General features: G+C 45.0%; 1 protein-coding gene across 1 annotated transcript in view; it reads right to left on the bottom strand.

Moving 5' to 3' along the window:
- LOC143958921 (uroplakin-3b-like) overlaps positions 1-23,414 on the bottom strand; it is a 46,924-nt gene that overhangs the window by 2,566 nt on the left and 20,944 nt on the right. Inside the window, exons 2-5 of the mRNA XM_077467908.1 lie at positions 21,738-21,890; positions 15,306-15,531; positions 5,955-6,031; positions 988-1,117 (exon numbers count right to left, since the gene is read on the bottom strand). Coding sequence (XP_077324034.1) covers positions 988-1,117; positions 5,955-6,031; positions 15,306-15,531; positions 21,738-21,890 — 586 coding nt within the window. The remainder of the gene's footprint in view (positions 1-987; positions 1,118-5,954; positions 6,032-15,305; positions 15,532-21,737; positions 21,891-23,414) is intronic.

The following is a 23,414-nucleotide window of genomic DNA, read 5'->3' as shown; positions in this document are numbered from 1 at the left end:
TAAGTGAAATACGAAAACTAATTTAAGGAATTTAACGAATATAACTAAACGAAATGAATTAATTAACGAATTAAAACGAAACAAAACTAAACACATTTTTTCCTTTTGCATGTCTACTGCTTATGACAGTGCTGTAGTTCTTCATGTTTACTCTTATCATCAAATTAAGTATTAATTTTATGCTACTGCTTAGGCTGGTGATTTTCTAGGGGTCTTTGTGAATAATGTGGACAGGACCATCCTTTAAGGAGCTGTAAAGGCTGAATGTTTTTTTTATCGTAATGCATTCTATGCATTAAGCTAAAAACCCTTCTGTGTGCAGCAGCCTCCCCAGCATACTGGAATACTTACCGGAGCCCCATTGCCTACCAGAGCTGTGACTTGGCTGGGGTTCCCCCATAGCAAGGGGCTTGCTGTGGGGGCACTCGACAGCGGAGGGGCAAGGAGCAGCTAAGAGGGACCTGAGAAGAGAAGGATCTAGGCTGCCCTGTGCAAATCCACTGCACATAGAAGGTAAGTATAACATGTTTGTTATTAAAAAAAAAAAAAAAAAAATAAGATACTTTACAATCACTTTAACCATCCCCTTTTGCCTGTTGTCTAAAATATAATTTTTTCAACTTTTTTTTTACTGTTTGCTATTCTACAGGCGAGAGAAAGTACAATGGGTCAAACATTTACAGGCTTATTATGTTGCTAGGCTCTAGAAAAGTAGAATCAGACAGGAAGACAGGGTCATCCTCTAAACATAAAAGAGAAGAGAGTATGTAGGTTAGAGACAATGAACAAACCTAGTATAGAAATGTATAATGAAGATTACACAGGGTAAGGAGATTAGTGATCTATACAAAACAATCTCCCTGTCTACTCAATCCCAATCTATCAAATATATTGTGCTAGATAGCAATATCTTCTAAAAGAGTCTGTTGCTTTTTGAAGTACCACAATACATTCTGTATAGATTTTAAATGTAGTGGCAAAACTTACCATCTCAAGAATAAGACAATAACAAAAATGGCTAGTAGTGCAAGTACGAGCAGTGGGAGGATTGTTGAAATAATGATCATGCTAGCACTGCGCGATTTAGGATTAGGGTCAATGGTATGAAAATCTTGTGCTGCAAGACAAAAGATAAACTTTATTAGTCGTTTCTGCCACAGTACATACTACAACATCACACATGTACCCGGATACTGTAGGTGTAGGAGAATGGGATGAGGAACGGTGAAATTCTGTGTGCTCCTCTGCAGCATCCCATTACCATGGCCTGTGTCAGAGGGGAGAACAAAGAATCTACCATGCCAAAGTGGCTCCTTTGGGGGTAAATGCTACACATAGAAAACTTTTAGAGCACATGTGACGTTGCAATGATGCAAAATTACATGTGTACTAGTAGTATTGTGGTCTGTCTGTCACCCTGACCCCGCCAGGCACAAACTTGTCATTCATCCAGAGACATGAAGCAGTCCTTGCGCTTCGTTTTTTTATGCTTTATTGAGGGAGATTGAACTTGGATAGGGATGGGGACTTATGAGATGCCCATGGAATCAAAAGTGGGACTTTATATACATCCTGTATATACATCACTCCTTTCCCCTCCTGCACATCACTTCCTGTCTTCAGAATATCACTCCTTACTCCTCCTGCACATTGCTTCCTCTCTTTCCTTCTCCAGACTAACTAGCACTGTAAGCCTGGCACTGGCTCAGCCAGGCCCAAAGCAAATGCCCTGTACAGGAAGGAACCACAGGCCCATATGGTGTAGCAGATAGAAAAGTCTCAGTGCTAGCTGTCCCTGTGGCTACTGCTCCCTGTGCCACCTCTTCAGGCACTGCCAGCCCTCCTGGCTGCAGCTACCTCGCTCCACTGCCCATGACACCACCATCCGCCAGACTGGCTCTGCACCTATCTCCCAGACTGCTTCACATCAGTCCTCTCAGGTGTGCCTCCCAGTCCTCTTGACGGTGTGCTCACTCACCAGCACTCCTGGCTGCCTCTGCAGTACTCCTCTAGACTTGCCCGGCAGTGTTCTCCCACTGTCCTCTCTTGCTCCTCCTGTGCATCCTGTCCAGGACACCTCCACATTTTCTTGGAGGGCCCCATCTGCACCCGAGCCCAGGCCCAAGGTCATCCACACAGACTGGGGAGCTCCCTCAAAGGCCCTGACAACCTAAGACTCCATCTCCATTCTTCCAGCCGATCAACTCCTCGCCAGCTGGGCTGACCCATGATATTTAACCACTTGCCACCTGCCATATAGCTGAATGATGGCGGCAAAGTGGTTTCAATATCCTGACTGGGCGTCATATGATGTCCTCAGGATATTAAGCCGCTGCACACCCCCGGAGACTCTTTACCACATGATCAGCCATGTCCAATCACAGCTGATCACATTGAACAGCCAGTGATTGGCTTTTCCTCACTGTCAGACGCAAGTAGAGGAGAGCCGATCGGCTACTCCTCTGAAAGGGGGGTCTGTGCTGATCGATTATCAGCACAGCCCCCCCAGGATGCCCACACTGGGCCACCAGGGATGCCACCAGACCACCCTGGATGCCCAGCACCAGGTATGCCACCCTAGACCACCAGGGATGCCAGTCAGTGCCCACAATGGATGCCAAACAGTGCCCACAATGGATGTCAATCAGTGTCCACAATGGGCTTCACTGATTGGCATGCATTATTGTTTGGCACTGATTGGCATCCATCAGTACATTACTTTACACTACAATGCCACCTATCAGTGCCCATCAGTGTCGCCTATCAGTGCCCATCCATGCTGCCTATCAGTGCCCATCCATGCCGCCTATCCATGCTTATCCGTGCCAGCTATTCATACCCATCCATGCCGCCTATCCATGCCAATCCATGCCGCCTATCAGTGCCTTTATGGGGCACCTATCAATGCCACCTATCAGTGCCCATCAGTGTCGCCTATCACTGCTGCATATCAGTGCCACATATCAGAACCCATCAATGCTACCTCATCAGTGCCACTTCTTTGGTGCCACCTCATCGGTGCCCATCAGTGCCACCTTATCAGTGCTCGTCAGTGCAGCCCCACCAGTGCCCAACAGTGAAGGAGAAAATTTACTTATTTACAAAGTTTTGTAACTGAAACAAAAAAAAACATATTTTTTTCAAACTTTTCGGTATTTTTTTATTTGTTTAGCAGAAAATAAAAATCCCAGAGGCGATCAAATACCACCAAAAGAAATTTCTATTTGTGGGAACAAAATAATAAAAATTTAGTTTGGGTACAGTGTAGCATGACTGCGCAATTGTCATTCAAAGTGCGACAGCGCTGAAAGCTGAAAATTGGTCTGGGCAGGAAGGTGTATAAATGCCCTGTATTGAAGTGGTTAAGGAGGCCTGCCCCCCGCCAATCCAAGTTGGGGATTGGTCACGGCCCCCTAGGTCCTGGTGACACCACCTGTAAGTTACCCAGCACTGCTCTACTTCACTCCTAACCCAGATCACAAAAACATGCCCAGGCCTGGAAATTTACCTACCCTAAGAGAAATAAAAACCTCCCCTAGCACACTAGAGGGTGCTACACATGATTCTCACGTCAGAATAAAAGTCAGTTAAGGGCAGAGTAGTGGATGTATTGGGTTAGTCACAGCTACACAGGGCAACTTTGTAGGGCCATAATATTTATTTATATAAAAAAAGTATACAAATTTACCCAGTGAAAGTGCATGTATGTTCTTTCTGTGTGAAGAGGGGCAAAAAAATAAATGTTATTAGGCTATTTCATGTGCTGGATGATTGTTTTTCATTTCTACTTAGTGCCATCTAGTGTCCAAAAGTCTGTTTTGGGCATTTTATCACTTAGTGCTAAAATTATTTTGCAAAGGGTAGTTTATGAAAATGCCTGTGCCAAAAATCAACTGTATTACAGACCCTAATGCAAAGCATGTTTTATTTACAGGTAGAAATCTACTTTGTCAGCACGAAAGGACCAGGATTGGACAGTTGTTTGCACCATGCTGTCCCTGAGTCCCTGGGCCTCTTTGTCAGATAGGATAGTCGAGTATCTGCCTTTAGGGAGAACCTGTGCCATGTCATATTGTGTCACACTCTCCTGGCCTGAGATCCACCTTCCCACATATTCATAGTCTGCAGTTGGTTTCACACATAGGGTGTTCCTCCCTCACATATAGGGTGTAATTCACCTAAGTCTCAAGGCCATCCTGAACCAAGCCACAGGCCCTGATAAAGGAAGGTTAGGGGTAGCAGGGTTCCTCCATCTTCCTCCGATGTGTCCTCCTCTAGTCATCCTGGCAGCTCAGCCCTGAGTGGGCTCTTTCTCTCTTCTTAAGGCACATAGCTATATATTGCTGGTCAGGGATATCCTGCTCCTATACCGCAACACCACCAGGCCCCACCCACAGCTGGTATATAAAAAGCATAAGCCCCTCCCCCCACCCACTACATCACCACAGGAGGGCTACAAATAAAGGGCATTACAACTGCCAACAAGCATCATAATGATTGCATTAGGGGTTATTTACTAAAGGAAAATCTACTTTGCACTGGAAGTGCACTTGGAAGTAAAGCCGCTGTAGATCCAAGGGGGGTATGCAAGGAAAAAAAAAACAGCATTTTAGCTTGCACATAATTGGTTGATAAAATCAGCAGAGCTTGCACTCATTTCAGATCTACCCCTTAGATTTACAGAGACTGCATTTCTAAGTGCATTTGCAGTGCAAAGTGGATTTGCCTTTCGTAAATAACCCCCACTGCTATATAGTCAGTAACCTGCATTCTATATATACAATGGTTACTATATTAAGAATTCATGAAATTACATATTGTCACAGTATTTTTAGTGAACGGTCTTTTGGTACTATTAAGCCAACCTCATCTTAAATGTAATAGTTGATCTTTGTTATAATTATTTAAAAGTAAGTGTCACATTATATTGATCACAAGCACCAATCCATGTCTGTGGAGAGTGCTAATTTGCTTCATAATCCACACTAACATACATCAATACTAATTTACAGGGGTTGCTAGACCAGGGCACCTTATTCATATGCCCTTGGTCTCCTGTCTGGTGCCCCAAGTGTAGTGCCACCTTCATGTAGGCAGCCTCCGGTGGAGTTGCTTAAACCAGGGGACCTAGGGCACATACCCTGGATCTTTTGTCTGGTGCACCTGGTGCAGTGCCACCTTCCTATGTACAGTATGCAGCAACAGGCAGAGTGATTTCCCACCAGGCATCACTCTGTAGAGACCTAAGAGGCAGTAACAAATGATCTGTGGAGTTCCCTCCAGGTTATTCAGCACTTAACATCAATGTTTTCTCTTACCAAGCTCCCACTGATCATCAATAAAAGGGGGCACTGACCACTGAACACCAGTGATTAAGCAGGCACTGATCAATGAACACCAGTGATTATGGGGCACTGACAGCTGAACACAAATAATTAAACAGGTACTCATCCATGATCACCAGGTTGCCCTGACCATTGAACACTGATTTCGGTGGCACTGAGCATTGATCAAAGTGTATTTAAAGCCAAATCTTTTTATTAGTTTTGGATAGAGAAGGGTCTTTTTGAGATTTTCTGTCACTCCCAGAAACAGGCAGCAAGAAGAAATCTCTACAAAGTGTGGAGAATATCTCTTGTAGACATTTGCCATTGGAACAAGAATGGGGCTCGGGAGTGAGCACACACAAGTGCTCCCATACCAAGCGGCTTGCTACGGGGACACTCAGCAGGGGGGAGGAGCCAAGAGAATTGGTGGAGTACCCGAAAAGAGGAGGATCGGGGCTGCTCTGTGCAAAACCACTGCTCAGAGCAGGTACGTATAACATGTTTGTTATTTTAGTTTTAAAAATGCTAGCATTTACAAACACTTTATTATCTTCATTTTATATCACTAATATCTGGAAATTAAGAAACATGCTTTTATGTATTCAATGAAAAAAAACAATTACTCACGGTTTGTAAGAGTAATTACATTTGACCATGGAGTTTCCGCGATAAGTTGGCCATTACGATATATTAGCAAAGCTACCCTTTAAAACACAGAACAAAATACAAAATGAGTAATCATACTATTTCCATCACATAATACATTAGCCTCTCTCATCCAGGGAACTGGAAGTTCCTCCAGAGGTTGTGGCTGATTGACCTTTCATTTGATGGTGTCTGCATAGTTCTAGGACCCTAGCCACTTCCACTTGACAGAATCAGTGGCATGATGCTAAAGATTTATTTTAACTGTCTGTAAGGTTGCCATTCTAACCACATGCATTGTTACTACTGACCTTCAATTTATTGTTTTTAGCAGGGGTTCTTTGAAAGCTAAAAAAAAATTTGTGCGGATCTCCAGTAATCTCTGCTTTTATCCAGGTCCCATGTAGTGATGGCCGAACAGTTCGCCCGGCGGTCGTTTCGCGGCGAATTTCGGCTGTTCGCGGTCCGCCCGTTCGGCGGACTATTGGCGCCGTTCGCCCCGCGGACTTCCGTGTTTTTACTGTGTAAAAGAACTTTGACCTGATGACACATCCATCATGGGGTACAGGACAGCCAATTGAGACATTACAGCACATGGACACTTGGACATTCCCCCTAACCTATAAATACACCCGATCCAGCGGCCATTTTACATTCTTTCTTCTGTCACTATAGGGAAAAGGTTGCTGTGTGGAGCAGGGAGAGATAAATCGCTAGCTATTTGGTACACAAAAGTTCTTTTCAGGACTGGTATAGGTGTTAGGTGTATATAGGTTTGCTGTGCTACTGATTGTTGCAGCAGCCTGAGTGTCTTTTGTCAGTTTAGAGAAAGGGACAGAACACTGTGTGCTGCTGTAGGGACAGCCAGATTAGTCATCATCATTAGCTGTTACTATCAGGTCCACAAAAGTGCTATTCCAGTAACCAGTTATTGTTCCAGCAGCCTCTGTTTTGCCAGTTTATATAGGGACAGGCAGGAAGCAGTGTGTCAGGCAGTGAGGGTCAGTTTAAACAGTAGCTGTTACTATTAGTTCCACAAAGGTTCTTTTCAGGACTGGTATCAGTGGTATGGTAATAGGCTTGTACACGTATAATATTCTTTCTTCCAAATATAGAAAGAATATTATACTTGACTGCTGCCCTTCTGCTGCAGTCTGCTAATCATTCACAACTCACTTGTTCCACAAAGCTCTTTATCAGGACTGGTAACTTGGTCTGTCTAGGGTGCTACAGTACATAGGGTTGAGTGAGGTACAGTCTGCTATTCTATAAGGACTGTTATCGGTCCACAATACATAGGGTTGAGGTGCACTACTGCTGACCGCTGCCTTATACTGCAGCAGTCCTTCATTGGTATAGGGACTGACGTACAGTCTGCTAATCACTCACACACAACCTACTTGGTCCACAAAAGTCCTTATAAGGACTGGTAACTTGGTCTAGGGTGCTACAGTACATAGGGTTGAGTGAGGTACAGTCTGCTATTCTATAAGGACTGTTATCGGTCCACAATACATAGGGTTGAGGTGCACTACTGCTGACCGCTGCCCTATACTGCAGCAGTCCTTCATTGGTATAGGGACTGACGTACAGTCTGCTAATCACTCACACACAACCTACTTGGTCCACAAAAGTCCTTATAAGGACTGGTAACTTGGTCTAGGGTGCTACAGTACATAGGGTTGAGTGAGGTACAGTCTGCTATTCTATAAGGACTGGTATCGGTCCACAATACATAGGGTGGAGGTGCACTACTGCTGACCGCTGCCCTATACTGCAGCAGTCCTTCATTGGTATAGGAACTGAGAGCTTTGTCACAGGGTCATTTCAAAAATGACAGGCAGAGGAAGAGGCAGGCCCTTCGGCAGGGGTGGTAGGGGTAGGGCAGGAGCAACAGGCTTGAGCCAAAGTGGGAAGTTGCAGAAGGTGCGTTCAATTACTTTAAAGGACGCACCAGACTTGGTTGAATGGCTCGCTCAGCCTTACTCTTCTGCACCCTCCTCATCCTCTCGATCTGCACCCTCTTCTTCACTCTCTGCTATGTGCACCCCCAAAGACACTACCACCAACAACACCACCACCACCACCACCACCACATGCCTTCCGCTTGAGTCACAGGAATTATTTTCCGATCCATATCAAGAGGACATTTCTGATGCGCAGCCACTCTTGGTATTGGATCAGGAAGAGGAGGTAGCAACAACCGCTACTCAGCAGTCTGACGACAGTACCCAGATCAGCCCAAGGAGGAGGTTGGTCCCCGGTGTTGCTGCCTACTCCGAGATCTCTACTTATAGCGGTGGGGAAGGTGACGTTGATGATGACGTGTCTAGTGATGTCACGTGGGTGCCCACAAGAGAGGAAGAGGAGGGGAGTTCAGAGGGAGATATGGACCAGCAGATAGGGAGGAAAAGCAGGAATAACTTACATTGCACAGGAGGGACAAAGCAGACTGCAAATGTATCAGGAGCGAGTCATCGACCATGTACGGTCACATCTGGCGCTCCCAGGACACCGGCACATGGCTCCGCAGTGTGGGCTTTTTTTAACGTGTCCGCTGCTGACAATAGCGTTGCCATCTGCAATCTTTGCAGTCAACGCATTAGTCGCGGTAAGCCCAACACTCACCTAGGGACGACCGCCTTAAGAAGGCACATGGGCAGCCATCACCGAGCCGAGTGGGAGCAACGGAACACGCAAAGCCACACTGCAGGCTCTCACCGTCCAGCCTCGTCTTCTACTTCTCCTTCTCCTCTCTCCTCACAATTGTCCTCCACTCCACCTTCCATCACGCCAAGCTCACATTTTTCTGCAAAAAGGCAGGCTTCCGTGGGTCTAATGTTCGAGCGTAAAAAAATGATGACGCCGGATAACCCTCTTGCCCAACGGTTGACGGCTGGCTTGTCAGAACTCATAGCCCGCCAACTACTGCCATATAAACTGGTGGACTCGGAGGCCTTTCGCAAATTTGTGGCCATTGGAACACCACAATGGAAGGTCCCAGGAAGGAAGTATTTCTCAAAGAAGGGCATCCCAGAGCTATATGGCCATGTTCAGCGGCAAGTGAATGTATCTCTGGCACACAGTGTCGGTGCCAAGATACATCTGACCACAGACACGTGGTCTAGCAAACACGGGCAGGGAAGGTATATCACTTTTACTGCCCACTGGGTGAACGTTCTGACGGCCGTCAAGCATGAAACCCGTGGCACCCGTGTAGATTTGGTTATACCGCCACGGATTGCATGCAGGCCTGACTCTTCTTCTCCTCCTCCTCCTACTCCATCCTCCTCCCTCTCCTCCTCAGCTGACTCCTCCTTTTCCGCTGCTAGCGTCTCTTCCGCTGTGCCGCCCAAGCTCCCCAGAACCTATTCGACATGCCAGGTGAGACGTTGCCATCCGTGCTGCGTCTGTTGTGCCTGGAAGCCAAGAGCCACACTGGCCCGGCACTCCTTTCAGCTTTGCGTTCACAGGCAGATCAGTGGCTAACACCGCTCAATTTGACAGTTGGAAAAGTGGTGTGTGACAACGGTGCCAATCTGCTTAGCGCATTGAAACAGGGCAAAATCACGCACGTGCCATGCATGGCACACGTCTTAAACTTGGTCGTGCAGCGATTCGTTGTCAAATACCCTGGGGTCCAGGACATCTTGCGGCAGGCAAGGAAAATCTCGGCCCATTTCAGAAGATCTTACACGGCCATGGCTCGCCTTGCTGACATTCAGCGGCGACACAATCTGCCGGTCAGACGTCTTATTTGCGATTGCCCGACGCAATGGAACTCAACCTTCTATATGCTTGATAGGCTGCTCCAGCAGAAACGTGCAGTTAACGTCTACCTGTATGAACTCTGCGGCAGAACCGGTTCTGGGGAGCTGGGGTTTTTTTCACCACGCCAGTGGCTGCTCATGTGCGACGCATGCAGACTTCTGCGCCCATTTGAGGAGATCACCAAACTGGTCAGTCGCAGCCATGGCGCCATCAATGACATGGTACCTTATGCCTTCTTTATGGAGCGTGCATTGCGTCGTGTCATTGATCAAGCTGTGGAGGAGCAGGAGCGGGAAGATGAGGAAGTCGCAATGCTGGATGAATTCCCAGGGGGGGCTACTCTATCTGAGACAAGTCAACAACAGGAGTCTGAAGAGGAGTCAGAGGAGGATGGTGCCGGGGCGGATGAGGAGGAGCAAGAAGAGCATGCTTTAAACCTTTCTGGGATCCCTGTTGTGCGTGGATGGGGAGAGGAGAATGAAGAGGACGACATTATCCTGGATGATGAGCAGGAGCCAGGCCACCACACCGCTTCCACTTTAGTGCAAATGGGGGCCTTCATGCTCCATTGTTTTAATAGGGACCCCCGTATAAAAAGCATAAGGGTCAAGGACCAGTACTGGGTGGCAACGTACTTAGACCCCCGGTACAAACACAAAATGGCGGAAATGTTACCGCCGTCGCAGAGGGCTGTCAGAATGCAGCACTTCCAGGCCTTGCTTCGAGAAATGCTGCATTCTGCTTTTGCGTGCGCTGGCAGAGGAGCAATTCCCACTCCCAGAGAAGGAGTTGCGGGTACAACTGAAAGAAGAGGCCGGTTTGAAGATGTGTTGGTGACTTCGGATATGAGGTCATTCTTTCAGCCAACCCATCGACAGGTGTCATCCGGATCCAGCATCAGGGAACGCCTAGACCGTCAGGTGTCCGACTACATCGGGTTAACGGCCGATGTGGACGCTCTGAGGAGTGATGAACTCCTGGACTACTGGGTGGGCAGGCTTGACCTCTGGCCAGAGCTTGCCCAATTTGCAATGGAACTGTTGGCTTGCCCCTCATCCAGTGTCCTGTCCGAAAGGACGTTCAGCGCAGCAGGGGGGATCGTAACCGATAAGCGTACTCGCCTAGCTCACGACAGTGTTAACTACCTCACATTTCTAAAAATGAATGAGGCATGGATCTCGGAGGAATTCAACACATGTGACCAGTAGACCATGTATATGTCTATAAACAATTTTTTTAATCGAGCACACAGACCTTCTTTCTTAATTTGGCTCACTTCCTTGTCCAAAAAAAGCACACCGTACTATATGCCCGTACCCGTACCCTGTACCTCTGCTGTGCATTTAATGAGGGGCTCCCACCATCCCTGTGCTGTGCTGACTTCCTCCTGGGGCTGTACCTCTGCTGTGCATATTTTGAGGTGCTCCCACCATCCCTGTGCTATGCTCATTATGAGGGGCTCCCACCATCCCTGTGCTGTGCTGACTTCCTCCTGGGGCTGTACCTCTGCTGTGCATATTTTGAGGTGCTCCCACCATCCCTGTGCTATGCTCATTATGAGGGGCTCCCACCATCCCTGTGCTGACTTCCTCCTGGGGCTGCTTACGGTGCAGGTGTCAGTGCTGTATATCACGGTGCTGATGTCAGGGCTCTCTGTCACAGTGCTGCTGCCAGTGCTGTATATCACGGTGCTGGTGTGAGTGCTTTATGTCACGGTGCTGATCTCAGTGCTCTCTATCACGGTGCTGCTGTCAGTGCTGTATATCACGGTGCTGGTGTGAGTGCTTTATGTCACGCTGCTGATGTCAGGGCTCTCTATCACGGTGCTGCTGTCAGTTCTGTATATCACGGTGCTGGTGTGAGTGCTTTATGTCACGCTGCTACTGTCAGTGCTCTCTATCACGGTGCTGTTGTCAGATGACTCTATCACCGTGCAGGTGTCTTTGCTGTATGTCACGCTGCTGATGTCAGTGCTCTGTATCACGGTGCTGCTGTCAGATGACTCTATCACGGTGCAGGTGTCATTGCTGTATGTGACGCTGCTGGTGATCATCTCCTGCACCCTCTTCTTTGCCTACCCTGGTCCCTGACCTTCCCTCTCCTCCATTGCCTTTATGCGCTCCACAGTCCTGAATTGTCAGAACAATTTCCCATATAAAAAAAGAATGCTTGTAGTTGTCGATCCCAGATTCACCTCATACATGTGTTATGTCATTGGCCATGTGGTGGGACTATGTTTGCACAGCTAATAATTATTTTGTGGCTGCAAATTTGACCTATAGGTTTGCGCAGTTCGCCTCCCATTGAAGTCAATGGGGCCCGCCGCGAACGTTCGCAGTCCGCGTTCGCGAAACGTCCTGTCGGAAGTTCGTCCATCACTAGTCCCATGCTTAATGGCTACCCTGCACACTGACCTCACAGTCCCGTATCGAAGAAAGTGTTCAGGAACTATCTTTGGTATGGGTCCTGATGGTGGTTTCCAGCTAACATAGGTTAGCCGGGAAGTGTTAATGGGGGCACTGAGGTCAGTGTTTGTCTCTGAGCCTGCTTGAGGCCTATTAAATATGGTTCTTTTCACAGAGGATTATGGAGTTCCTGCATAGACCAATGCTAGATAGCTGGGGTTGACTAACAGATGTTGTATTGTATGTTTATGTTTAAGTTGAAGATATATATACATATTTGTTAAAATAAAGTAGGCTGCTACGGCCTTTTTGTTACTCCAACCTGGTGTGGTCTCAATTAAAGAGGAAGTAAACCCTGATGAGTTTACTTCCTCTTTCATTCCCTGTAAAGGTAAAGCATAATGGACTACTATGCATCGCAAAGTAGTCCATTATGTGTCACTTACCTGACACAGGAGCCAGCGATGTCACCGCTGTCCCCTGTAGTTCCGAGCGTCCATCTTCTTGGTGGGTCTCCGTGGGTCTCGCTGCTCCGGCGCTGTGATTCGCCGGAGCAGCGATGACGTCACTCCCGCGCATGCGCACGGGAGCCGAGACTCGCGGCATTGCCGTCATCGACGATGCCCCGCTCAGTGCGCCTGCGCGCCGTAGATAGCGGTGCCAGTCTTCAGGCAAATATCTCCTAAACCATATAGGTTTGGGAGATATTTCTTGGACCTACAGGTAAGCCTTAATCTAGGCTTACCTGTAGGTCAAAGTGGTTTGTAAGGGTTTACAACCACTTTAATAATAATAATAAGTTTAATAGGTTGGGGTTAAGCAAATAGTGGTAATCACATCTGTTATGTATTGGTCATGCAAAACCAAACCCATTTTAAATGAATGCAGCACCCCCAATTAAAGGAAAGCAAAAATATTGCCCCTGGAAAAAATTTTTTTAATGTTGTCAACTATGGGCCACATGTCTGTGGTCTTGTGTACCCCGCCATGACATTGACATAGACACAAGCTGGTGGAGGGCAGGTGAATTATTTTTGACAAAATAACAGTGGCTGGTTATCTGCCATTGTGATGTAACAGAGGCCATAAACGTGTAGATGTTGGATTGATTCCACAAGCTGTAAAGGGAGAAGCTGCAAAGCCAGCACTTATGATGGTGAGATTTAAGATGCTGGTCATGGGGACGATTTGGGGACTTTTTTTCTTCTACTCTATTAGTAGACAAGTAAAAAAAAAAAAGTCCACAATTGGCTAATGAGTGCCCGAGAGATTAAAGATTATGTGGCCATGAAGAAATGCAGATGTGCATACGGTAGTTTCTTTTTCAATATGTTTATATGTGTGCATAGTTTCTGCCTTGCGCAGCCCAATTAATGCATCAATACCAAACATTACAGAAAGTGGGGCTGTGTTTTTTTGCACACGTTTCATATTTTATTAAAATATTTAGGTACTGCAGTTCACAAACTATACTATTACACTGTGTTGTCAGTGGCCAATTTATATGGGGTTGAGGTCTTTAGATTTATTTTTTAAGAGTAAGGTTTTCTATAGCTTATAGATCTGTTGTGGCTACTTTTTCCACTTTTCAATTCAGGCCTATTACTGCTTGATAAAAAAAAAAAAAAAAAAAAAACTGTTGTTGCAGCCAAACTACCAAAAATGCCTTTATCACATTGAAATAAATAAGATATTTAAACAACTAAGATAATACATAAGATTACTATTATGATTGTTATTCAGGATTTTTTTTTTTTCAATTACAATTTTTATTAACGCCTACATCGGGCAAAAGCATGTCAATACATCCTGTACATATACATCAAATAACAATATTAACAATATATAAGTATCCATAAAGGTATCTGCAGTGAGAGAGAACAAAGGTATCGAATGGGGCATAACATGAAACATTAGGTGAATAATTCTATTTATTGCCCCTAAGAAAAAAAAACTTAAGTTCAAGATTTGAAATTGCCCACCTCCATTTTCCTATGTTTAAATTTAAAAAAAAAGGAGGAGAAAGTAGAATTCAGGATATAGCACAGTGCTTTACAACACGAGGGCAGACATTACAGTTACAATACAATTCAGTACAGGAAGAATCTTACAATCTAAAAGGGAGGGTCAAGTGATACAAAAGGTAGTTACTGTAGGGGGTGGGCTGATGGAAAATATAAAAGTACAGTTGTTAGGTGGAGGCAGGATAGACTTCTCTGAAGAGAAGGGTTTTCAGGATTGGACAGAGTAGGAGATAGTCAGACAGACTGGAGTATAGAGTTGGAGAGGAGACCTCCAAGTCCTGAAGGTGACAAGGAAACTAGGGAGTAGGAGGTCTTGGGAGAAACCAAGAGAGAAATTTGGTTGGTATTTTGAAACTAAGCTATTGATGTACGTGGGCGCAGAGTTGTGGATGGCTTTGTAAGTCGTTGCTAGCATTTTTTATTTAATTTGTTAGTTGAGCGGAAGCCGGTGAAGGGATTGCCAGAAAGGGGCAGCAGACACTGAATGGTTGGTAAGGTGGATAAGTCTGGCACATTGAGGTCCCACTGCTGTTTTAAAGTTAAGTTAAAAGTAAAAGCTAAAAAATCAATTACACATACAAAATATGTGATGCTAGAATACATTGTCCCTAACACCGCTCGGGAAAAATTGTACTGTTCCACAATGCCATATACAGCTTAAAAGCATCTCCCAAGCATGTCATTGAAAGGATTGGTGTTTTTTCTACGTCGCCCTTGAAGTCGCTTTAAAAAGGAGGCTCTCCCTGCTGTGTAGTATCTTTTAAAAATACGTTTTGCTTCGGTAAATATATCCCATGGAGAGATCCCAGCTCCCCTTGCCCTTTTTATGTTCACTGCTAAGTTCTGGTTTTGTGAATTTCAAGTAGGATTCCACCAACTACTAGTAAATCCAAAAAGAGTCACTCATCTCTATGCAGCACATGTTTTTTTTGTACAAATAAATAGTATTAAGTGGTCTGTTTTACCTATGCCCTACCCGCTTGGTAATTATTAAAAAAATGAGTTGACCTAAGTTGAACAGAAAGTATAAATCTAACCATGCCTAGTGGTAAAGGTGCTATTAGAAGATCTACACATTTGTGTTAAGCTCATATATATATATACACATATATTTGAGTAAAGATAAAACCTACCTGTATGAGAGTCCTGGAGACAAAGGACCATTGCAGAAGGCTTGGAATCCAGTTTGAAGGCAGTAAAATGAATCTCCAATAAGTACTGCTCCAAATGGAAATGCGAGTCCATTGCACAAACTTCCAACAGTTGCAGTTAAAGCAGCATAATAACCATTGTTAGACAAATTGAAATACAGTGGTGGGTTTGCTATACTTATACTAGACAGACTGATTTTTGCAACAGCTGAAAAAAAAAGTGAAAAACAGTATGGTAACAATAGAATATATGATATTTTAATTGCATTACCAAGATACACTATATTACCAAAAGTATTGGGACACCTGCATTTACTCGCATATGAACCAGGGCATCCCGGTCTTAGTCCGTAGGGTTTAATATTGAGTTGGCCAACCCTTTGAAGCTATAACAGCTTCAACTCTTCTGGGAAGGCTGTCCACAAGGTTTAGGAGTGTGTCTATGGGATTGTTTGACCATTCTTCCAGAAGTGCATTTGTGAGGTCAGGCACTGATGTGGATGAGAAGGCCTGACTTGCAGGCCCTGTTTAACTCATCCCAAAGGTGTTCTGTTGGGTTTAGGTCAGGACTCTGTCCAGGCTAGTCAAGTTCTTCCACCCCAGACTCGCTCATCCATGTCTTTATGGACTTTTTGCATTGATCCAAATCATTTGGTAGAAGGGGGGTTATGCAGTGGGGTTGTTTTTCAGGGGTTGGGCTTGACTCCTTAGTTCCAGTGAAGGGAACTCTTAAGGCATCAGCATACCAAGATATTTTAGACAATTTCATGTTCCCAACTTTGTGGGAATAGTTTGGGGATGGCCCCTTCCTGTTCCAACATGACTCTGCACCAGTGCACAAACCAGGGTCCATATGGACATGGATGAGTGAGTTTGAGGGGGAGGAACTTGACTGGCCTGCACAAAGTCCTGATCTCAACCTGATAGAACACCTTTGGAATGAATTAGAGCGGAGAGTGCGAGCCAGGCCTTCTCGTCCACATCAGTGCTTGACCTCACAAATGTGCTTATGGAAGAATGGTCAAACATTCCCATAGACTCACTCCTAAACCTTCCCAGAAGAGTTGAAGCTGTTATAGCTGTAAAGGGTGGGCCAACTTAATATTGAACCCTACGGAAAAATACTAGGATGCCATTAAAATTCATGTGCATGGAAAGGCAAGTGTCCTAATACTTTTGGTAATATAGTTTATATATTAATTATTTTAAAATATAGGAACTTAATAATATTAACGTATAATCAGTTTGAACTCATACCCTAAGTAGATGGTTGAATATCTTCCTTTTGATTGATAAAGGAAAAAAGTTACTGGGGTCTAGTGAACATACCATTTGCTTATTAGAGCACTTAAATCTCCTTCCTGCCCAGGCTAATTTTCAGCTTTCAGCGCTGTCACTCTTTGAATGATAATTGTGTATGACAGCCTGAAATGGCTACAGACTCTTCTGGCCAGCTTTAGCACATTTTGCAACACTGGGTACGTATTTAGGAAACGCTGCACCACCATATTGAGGACATGTGCCAGGCATGGCGCATGTGTTAACTTTCCCTGTCTAAGGGCGGACAGGAGATTTGAGCCATTATTGCACACCCCCATTCCTGGCTCCAGCTGGCGTGGTATGAACCACCTCGGGGCCTGTTCCTGCAGAGCTGCAAGAATCACTGCTCGGGTTTGGTTCCTGTCCCCTAAACACACCAGCTGAAGCACTGCATGGCACCTTTTAGCGTGACTCTGGGAATAGCCCTTTGAATTCAGTGGGGGTTCCTGATGTTCATAAGACAATTCTGTGGAGGAGGGCATGGAGGTGGTGGAGGAGGAGGAAGACGAGAAGTGGGTAGAGCTCACAGGTCTGGCATCATCATCACCAGCTGTTTGGAGACGTGGGGGCACAACAAGCTGTGGCACCAAGCCTTGTCCTGCATCCTTTCGAGTTACAAGCAGCATTACCCAGTGTGCTGAGAATGAAATATATTGTTGCTGTCCATGCTTGCTGTAACACGTGTCAGCAGTAAGGCGGACTTTATGGCTGACTGCCTTGCCCAACAATGCCAGAACATTCCCTTCCACGTGATGGTAGAGAGATGGAACGGCCTTATGTGAAAAGTAGTAGCGACTGGGAACCTTCCATTGCGGTACAGCACATGGTGCGAATTCACAAAAGGGGTCAGAATCCACCATGCTGAAAGGCAGAAGTTGGAGAGCCAACAGCATTGACAAGCTTGCATTTAGATGCTGGGCATGTGGGTGGCAGGGACTGTATTTTTTTTCTGCTGCAGCTAATAGGGCAGAGAAATTTGCTGGCTACAGTCTACAGCTGGTGGTATGCTTCTGGCAGATGTGCTGCTGGAACCTGGGACACCCTGTGTGATACCATAATCCCTGTCAGTTGAGGCTGCTGAGAGGTAATGACTTGATAAAGCAGAGGCAGACTGAAGTGGGTAAGGAGGAGGAGGAGGGACAGATTAGTGCCCCTTTTGTGTGGCTCTTAGGTGCTCTTGTCAACGGGCTGAGTAGTTGGACGTTAAATGCCTTATTAAACATGTGGTACCAAAATGGTTGGTGTTTTTGCCACGTTTGATGTGCCTGAGACACAGTTAGCTGAGCTTTGGGGAGTGGGTCGGGAGATAACAGCTGCAGACTGTGATGGAATAGGGTGGCTGCCCTACACTCTTTCTTGATGTCAGCCTCCTTGGGGTTGTGCCGCCTCACCTTCAGTTTCCTCATCTGCTCTATCTGGCACCCAATTCACATCAGTGACCTCCTCATCATCATCTGCCACATCTTCATCATTACCACTGGAGAAAACTTGGCAATATGCTGTGGCTTGGGGAACATGAATGCCAACTTGTCTTCCAGTGTTCCTCCCTCTCTCTCTAGGTTTATGTTCCTGTCATCCTTAATCTCAGAACCAACATCTGAATCCAGTAATGGCTGGGCATCATCGAGGAGCAAGTGGCAAGTGGCTGACGCTGTGGTCAAATAACTCAGCTGACTCCTCGATGGCTGATGTTGGGTTATGGCAGGAATAGATATGGACAAGGAGGCCGGTTTATCCTCTCTGGCAAATGCAGGGGACTGTACACTTGTCTCTGCTTGCCTGACAGAGGATGAGGAAGGTTTAGTAAACCAGTCCACCACGTTCTCTGCATACTGTGGCTGGATAGCACGGGCAAACTCACCAAAACAGACAGAGGAAATGATGCCCTGCCTGAGGACTAACCACCACGTCCACCTTTGCCTGTGGGCACATTTGATGCTGGCCACCTAACAGTGCCAAGGGAATATCTGCCTCTCCTTGTTGTCCTCCCAGACATTATTGTGAGGGAGGGGCGGTGCTTTTAAGCAAATATAAAGAAGATGCACGTTAATCAATGTAAAGAGGTGTTTGGTGCACTTTAATTTGAGTACTTACACTACACAGACATACTCCATGGATACACTATAATATACTGCAAATGTACAGTGACGCACAGAACTATATGGCGTTAAACTGGCAGTAATGCACACAAAAGTAAATGGCATTAAACTGGCAGTAACGCACAAAACCACACTTCACTGTACTCACACTATCCCTTGACTGACACTAAACTAATATTCTACACTGACAATTGAAGCAAAATAGCACAGCATAGAACACTAACTAACTAATAGCACACTGAATCACACTGAAAATGGCTGCCATTGAAAGAATACTTTTATACTGTGGGGCGGGAATGAGCCATGGTTCGATAAAGACATGAGGACAGTGTCCAATCCAATCATGACTCTGACAGTGCTCTGTGCCCTGATTGGCTGAAGCTTTCACTGCTTCAGCCAATCAGGGCTTGCAATGCACTGTTCAGCACCACAATGCATTGTGGTCAGTTTGTTCGGCTGTTCATTGAACTTCCAAAGAGCGAAAGTTCAGCCTGAACCGTTCGCCCATCCCTACTGATCACCAATGAAGAATGGATTTAGCCATTTCGCGTCCGTACTATAGCCGAAAGACAGCTACAGCGCGGCACTCAATTGCCAGAAGGGCATCCCTGGCCGCGGGCGCACATCAGGGAAATTCTGGAGAGTTATTATTACTGCCACTGACCACCATTAAACAATCAATAAGCCACCAGTTAGGACAGTACTTGCACTCAGGTCAAAATGGGTCTAAAAGCAGAAGTCCTAAAAAGTCCAATAAAACAATTCAGTATACGAGGGGTTAAGTCTCTGGTTAAGATCACCACCTTGCTGCTCTCAGCGTCCGCGTGCATTGAATACTGCAGAGCCCAGGAGGGCTTAATGAGGAATTAGAGGTTAATGTCATCAATATGTATATATACTGTACATATACAGTATAGATGTGTACACTAGTGCTTCCTATGAATAATCATTTTTGCTAAATATGTTTTCTTTACATAGATTGTTGTATGAGTATCATGTCATTGTGTATCAATTTTTAACCTTATTCATTTTATTATTTGTTTTGTTTATTTTCTGACCACCAATGAAGTGGTTTATTTTGTCCCTACTGACAGTAATGCTGGGGTTTATTTTTGCTTCCACTGACCCCAGTGCTAGGGGTTATTGTTGCACTGACACAAATATTTGAGGCTATTATTGCATCCACCACACCAATGCTGTGGGTTACTATTACTATTGATCCCAGTGATGGGGCTTATTTTACTCTACAGTGTATCCATTTTGTCTATAACATAGTGAAGCAAAGGGAAAGGGATGCCACATTACGAGCAGCATGCCCTCATGCTACACCCATCTTCACAAGTGTTCAGAAGTCACTACTTTAGCTCAACTAAAGTGCTGTAGCTGTGATGAGATTTTGAGTGAGATTTTGTGATGTCGCTACTGTGCTGCTTACTGCAGATGAAACTGTATACCTCCCAACTTTTTGAGATGGGAATGAGGGACACCTATCGGCAAAAGTATGAAGGCATAGGACACACCCCTTACCACGCCCCCTTAGAGGAGAATTGTACAAAAAAACAAGATTGGTTAAACCCACAAGTGCTTTTTTACCACTACAATTCCTTTATATTGGCTTTTGGAATTTACAAATGCAGCAATTTAGAAATCGGATGAAAGGTTTAGCCCTGGAAAACACTTTTTGATAGATAAAAAGTGCATTTTATATACATCCATATGGATCAGACCAAAATGAGGGACAAATGAGGAGGAATGAGGGACAGAGGGACATTGCTCAAAATCAGGGACAGTCTCTCGAAATCAGGGACAGTTGGGAGCTATGAAACTGTACCTAATGCTGTGTACACTCGACTGGACTTTCTCGCAGACTAGGTCCGACGGTCTTCCCGACTGACTTTCGGTGGACTTCCGACGGACTTTCCGACCGAATGGACTTGGCCACACACAATCACACCAAAGTCTAACGGATTCAACCGTGATGATGTACGACCAGACTAGAATAAGGAAGTTCATAGCCAGTAGCCAATAGCTGCCCTAGCATTGGTTTTCGTCTGTCGAACTAGCATACAGACGAATGGATTTTTCGACCGGACTCGAGTCCGACGGAAAGATTTGAAACATGTTCTAAATCTAAAGTCTGTCTGATTTTTCGACAGCAAAGGTCCAATGAAGCCCACACATGGTCGAATTGTCAGACTGATTCGTTCCGTCCGACCTTTGCTGTCGAAAAGTCCGGCCATGTGTACACAGCATAAGGGTTTGTAGAGAAGGATATCCATGCTTCTGCTTTATCTCTTCTGTGGCTTTGAGCGTTTTGAACCTCTCCTACTGCTTCTTAATCTTTACACACATCAACTTTCATATCACCTGTGACATGAGGAATTAATGCCCTGCTCTTCTACTAACATGGCCTCAGACACAGGGAGATATAGTGCAGAACAAGGCGTGGTAAGTCAGTAATTGGGAAAAGATCGGCTGCAAGGAACTCTAGCAATACGGAGGACACATTTTTGCCATTTGCTTGCCTTTTACAGACAAAGTTTCAACAGTTTATGTCCCACATGGCCACAATTGTGTAAAAGGAAACCAAAGCTTTTTGGGACCATTTACGTCTTTGTGATGCGTTAATGCACACGTGTTAAGGTGTGTATTAGTGTGCATTGTGTTATGGCAGCCCATTCAAAATGAACCCCAATGCACCCCAATGTGCTTAAAATGCATATGACCTTTTTTTGTAATGCAACACACCACAACGCACCACAGTACACTGCTACATATTGCTGAATGCTACAAGACAGGTGCATTGCATTTGTGTATTGCGTTGACGTTCAAAATTAATGCCACAACAATGCACTGATGCATATTATCTGCATTACCACATATTGTAACACAGCAATGCCAAAGTGTGAATGCAGACTTTTTGTTCACTGGCTATCAAGACAGCAGTGTAAATACCAAGATAACAAGTTATTGCAGTTATTTATACTTTGCTTACCACTCGACAAAGCCACGATTACCACAACGCTGTCGGTAGGGTTAATGCTAGAAACTGCAGCTGTACAGCAGAAATCTTGCAATGCAAATCCCCAAGATGTAATTCTTCCAGGTAAGTTTGATCCAACAAGCACAGGTGGACAATTGATAGATGCTGTACATAGGAAAATAAGAGTAAAAATGGTGAGGTAAAAATCTAAAAATCTATTTTATTTTAGTATAATCTGTGTTTAATTTTAGCAAATGTGGAAACATTAGCAACACTCTCACACAGACAGATTGCAACTGAGCCAGTTCAGCAGGGACTGGTCAAATCTCAATCCATCTATGGCTGTTCCCATTCATGAGAAGTCGATCCATGAACAGGCTTGTTGAAAATGTTTCTTTTGATCAGCGTACACAACCAATTGGTGGCATCGCTGACCAGTGTATTCTGATGGCAGGGGAGTACTGCTGTCAGACTACACTGACATAGTGGAGAAGGATTCCCACATCCATGTCAAATGTGTGGATATGGGAATCAATTCAAAAACATTTATGGCCAGCTTCATTCATCTATGGAAACATGTACACTTATTTAAAACATCTACGTTTTGTAGAACAAGCACTACGGAAATAGTTTTTACAGTTTACATTTAGTCTCACATTGGCTCCTTCTGCTGTCAATCAAATCTTGTGAGCAGAAGGCAGGGGACGGGGCCCGGGTGTGAGCTTGCATGTCTTCCACCATAGCAAGGAGCTTGATATTGGGGGGCAGACACAGAACAGGTGGTGCCAATCACACCAGTGGGGAACCTTAGAAGAGGAGGTGTAGGGCCTCTCTGTGCAATATCATTGCACGGAGCAGATAAGTATAACAGGTGTTTTATTTTAGGTAAAAAAATATTATCTTTTACAACCACTATAAGAAAGCAAGCTTCTGGCAACTTACTGAATGTAAGCACTGTATGCCTACTACACTACTGAACAACACTTATGTTTAATGTGGATAAGTGCCTAGTTGCTTACATTGATTCTGGAAGAAAGTTTAATGCTATCTTCAGCATAGTAAAAGAATGTTATAAGGAAAAAACGTTTTACCTGATCCCTCTGCACCATAGCCACACACACACCCAGCCCATGTTTTATTCCTTTAAATACTCTGCAATTACAGAAAAATACCTGTTGATCCACCAAAAATGCATTCAAATTCTAAGCTCTGTTGTGGGCTGTCAACATGTAACATTTTTTGTGGACTGAGTGTTGTCAGCCCTTTCAGGATTTTTTGCTCAATCATTCAACCACTTCCACTTTGAGATCTGTACAGCATATTTACATAGCTAGTCAGATTGAAAGACACAGGTCCTTCCAGTTCAACAAAAAAAAAAAAATCACTCAATCCCATATGCACAATCCTTCACCCACAGTTGATCCAGAGGAAGGCGAAAAACTCCAGAAAAGCATGATCCAATTTGCTAAAGCAGGGGAAAAATTCCATCCTGATCCTCTAATGCCGCGTACACACGACCGCTCTTTCCGGCAGAAAAGGTCAGACGGAATCATTTCATCGGATATTCCAATCGTGTGTGGGCTTCAGCTGACTTTTTTTTCAAAAAGTCTGACGGACCTAGAAATAGAACATGTTTTAAATCTTTCCGACGGAATCAATTCCTATTGGGAAAATCGCTTGTCTGTATGC

This window comes from Lithobates pipiens, unplaced genomic scaffold (assembly GCF_037356315.1).
Source record: "Lithobates pipiens isolate NorthernLeopardFrog02 unplaced genomic scaffold, aLitPip1_a1.2 Scaffold_64, whole genome shotgun sequence".
Classification (NCBI taxonomy): Eukaryota; Metazoa; Chordata; class Amphibia; order Anura; family Ranidae; genus Lithobates; species Lithobates pipiens.
Note: the sequence above shows the minus strand (reverse complement) of the source record. Positions and strands in the feature narration are given on the sequence as shown.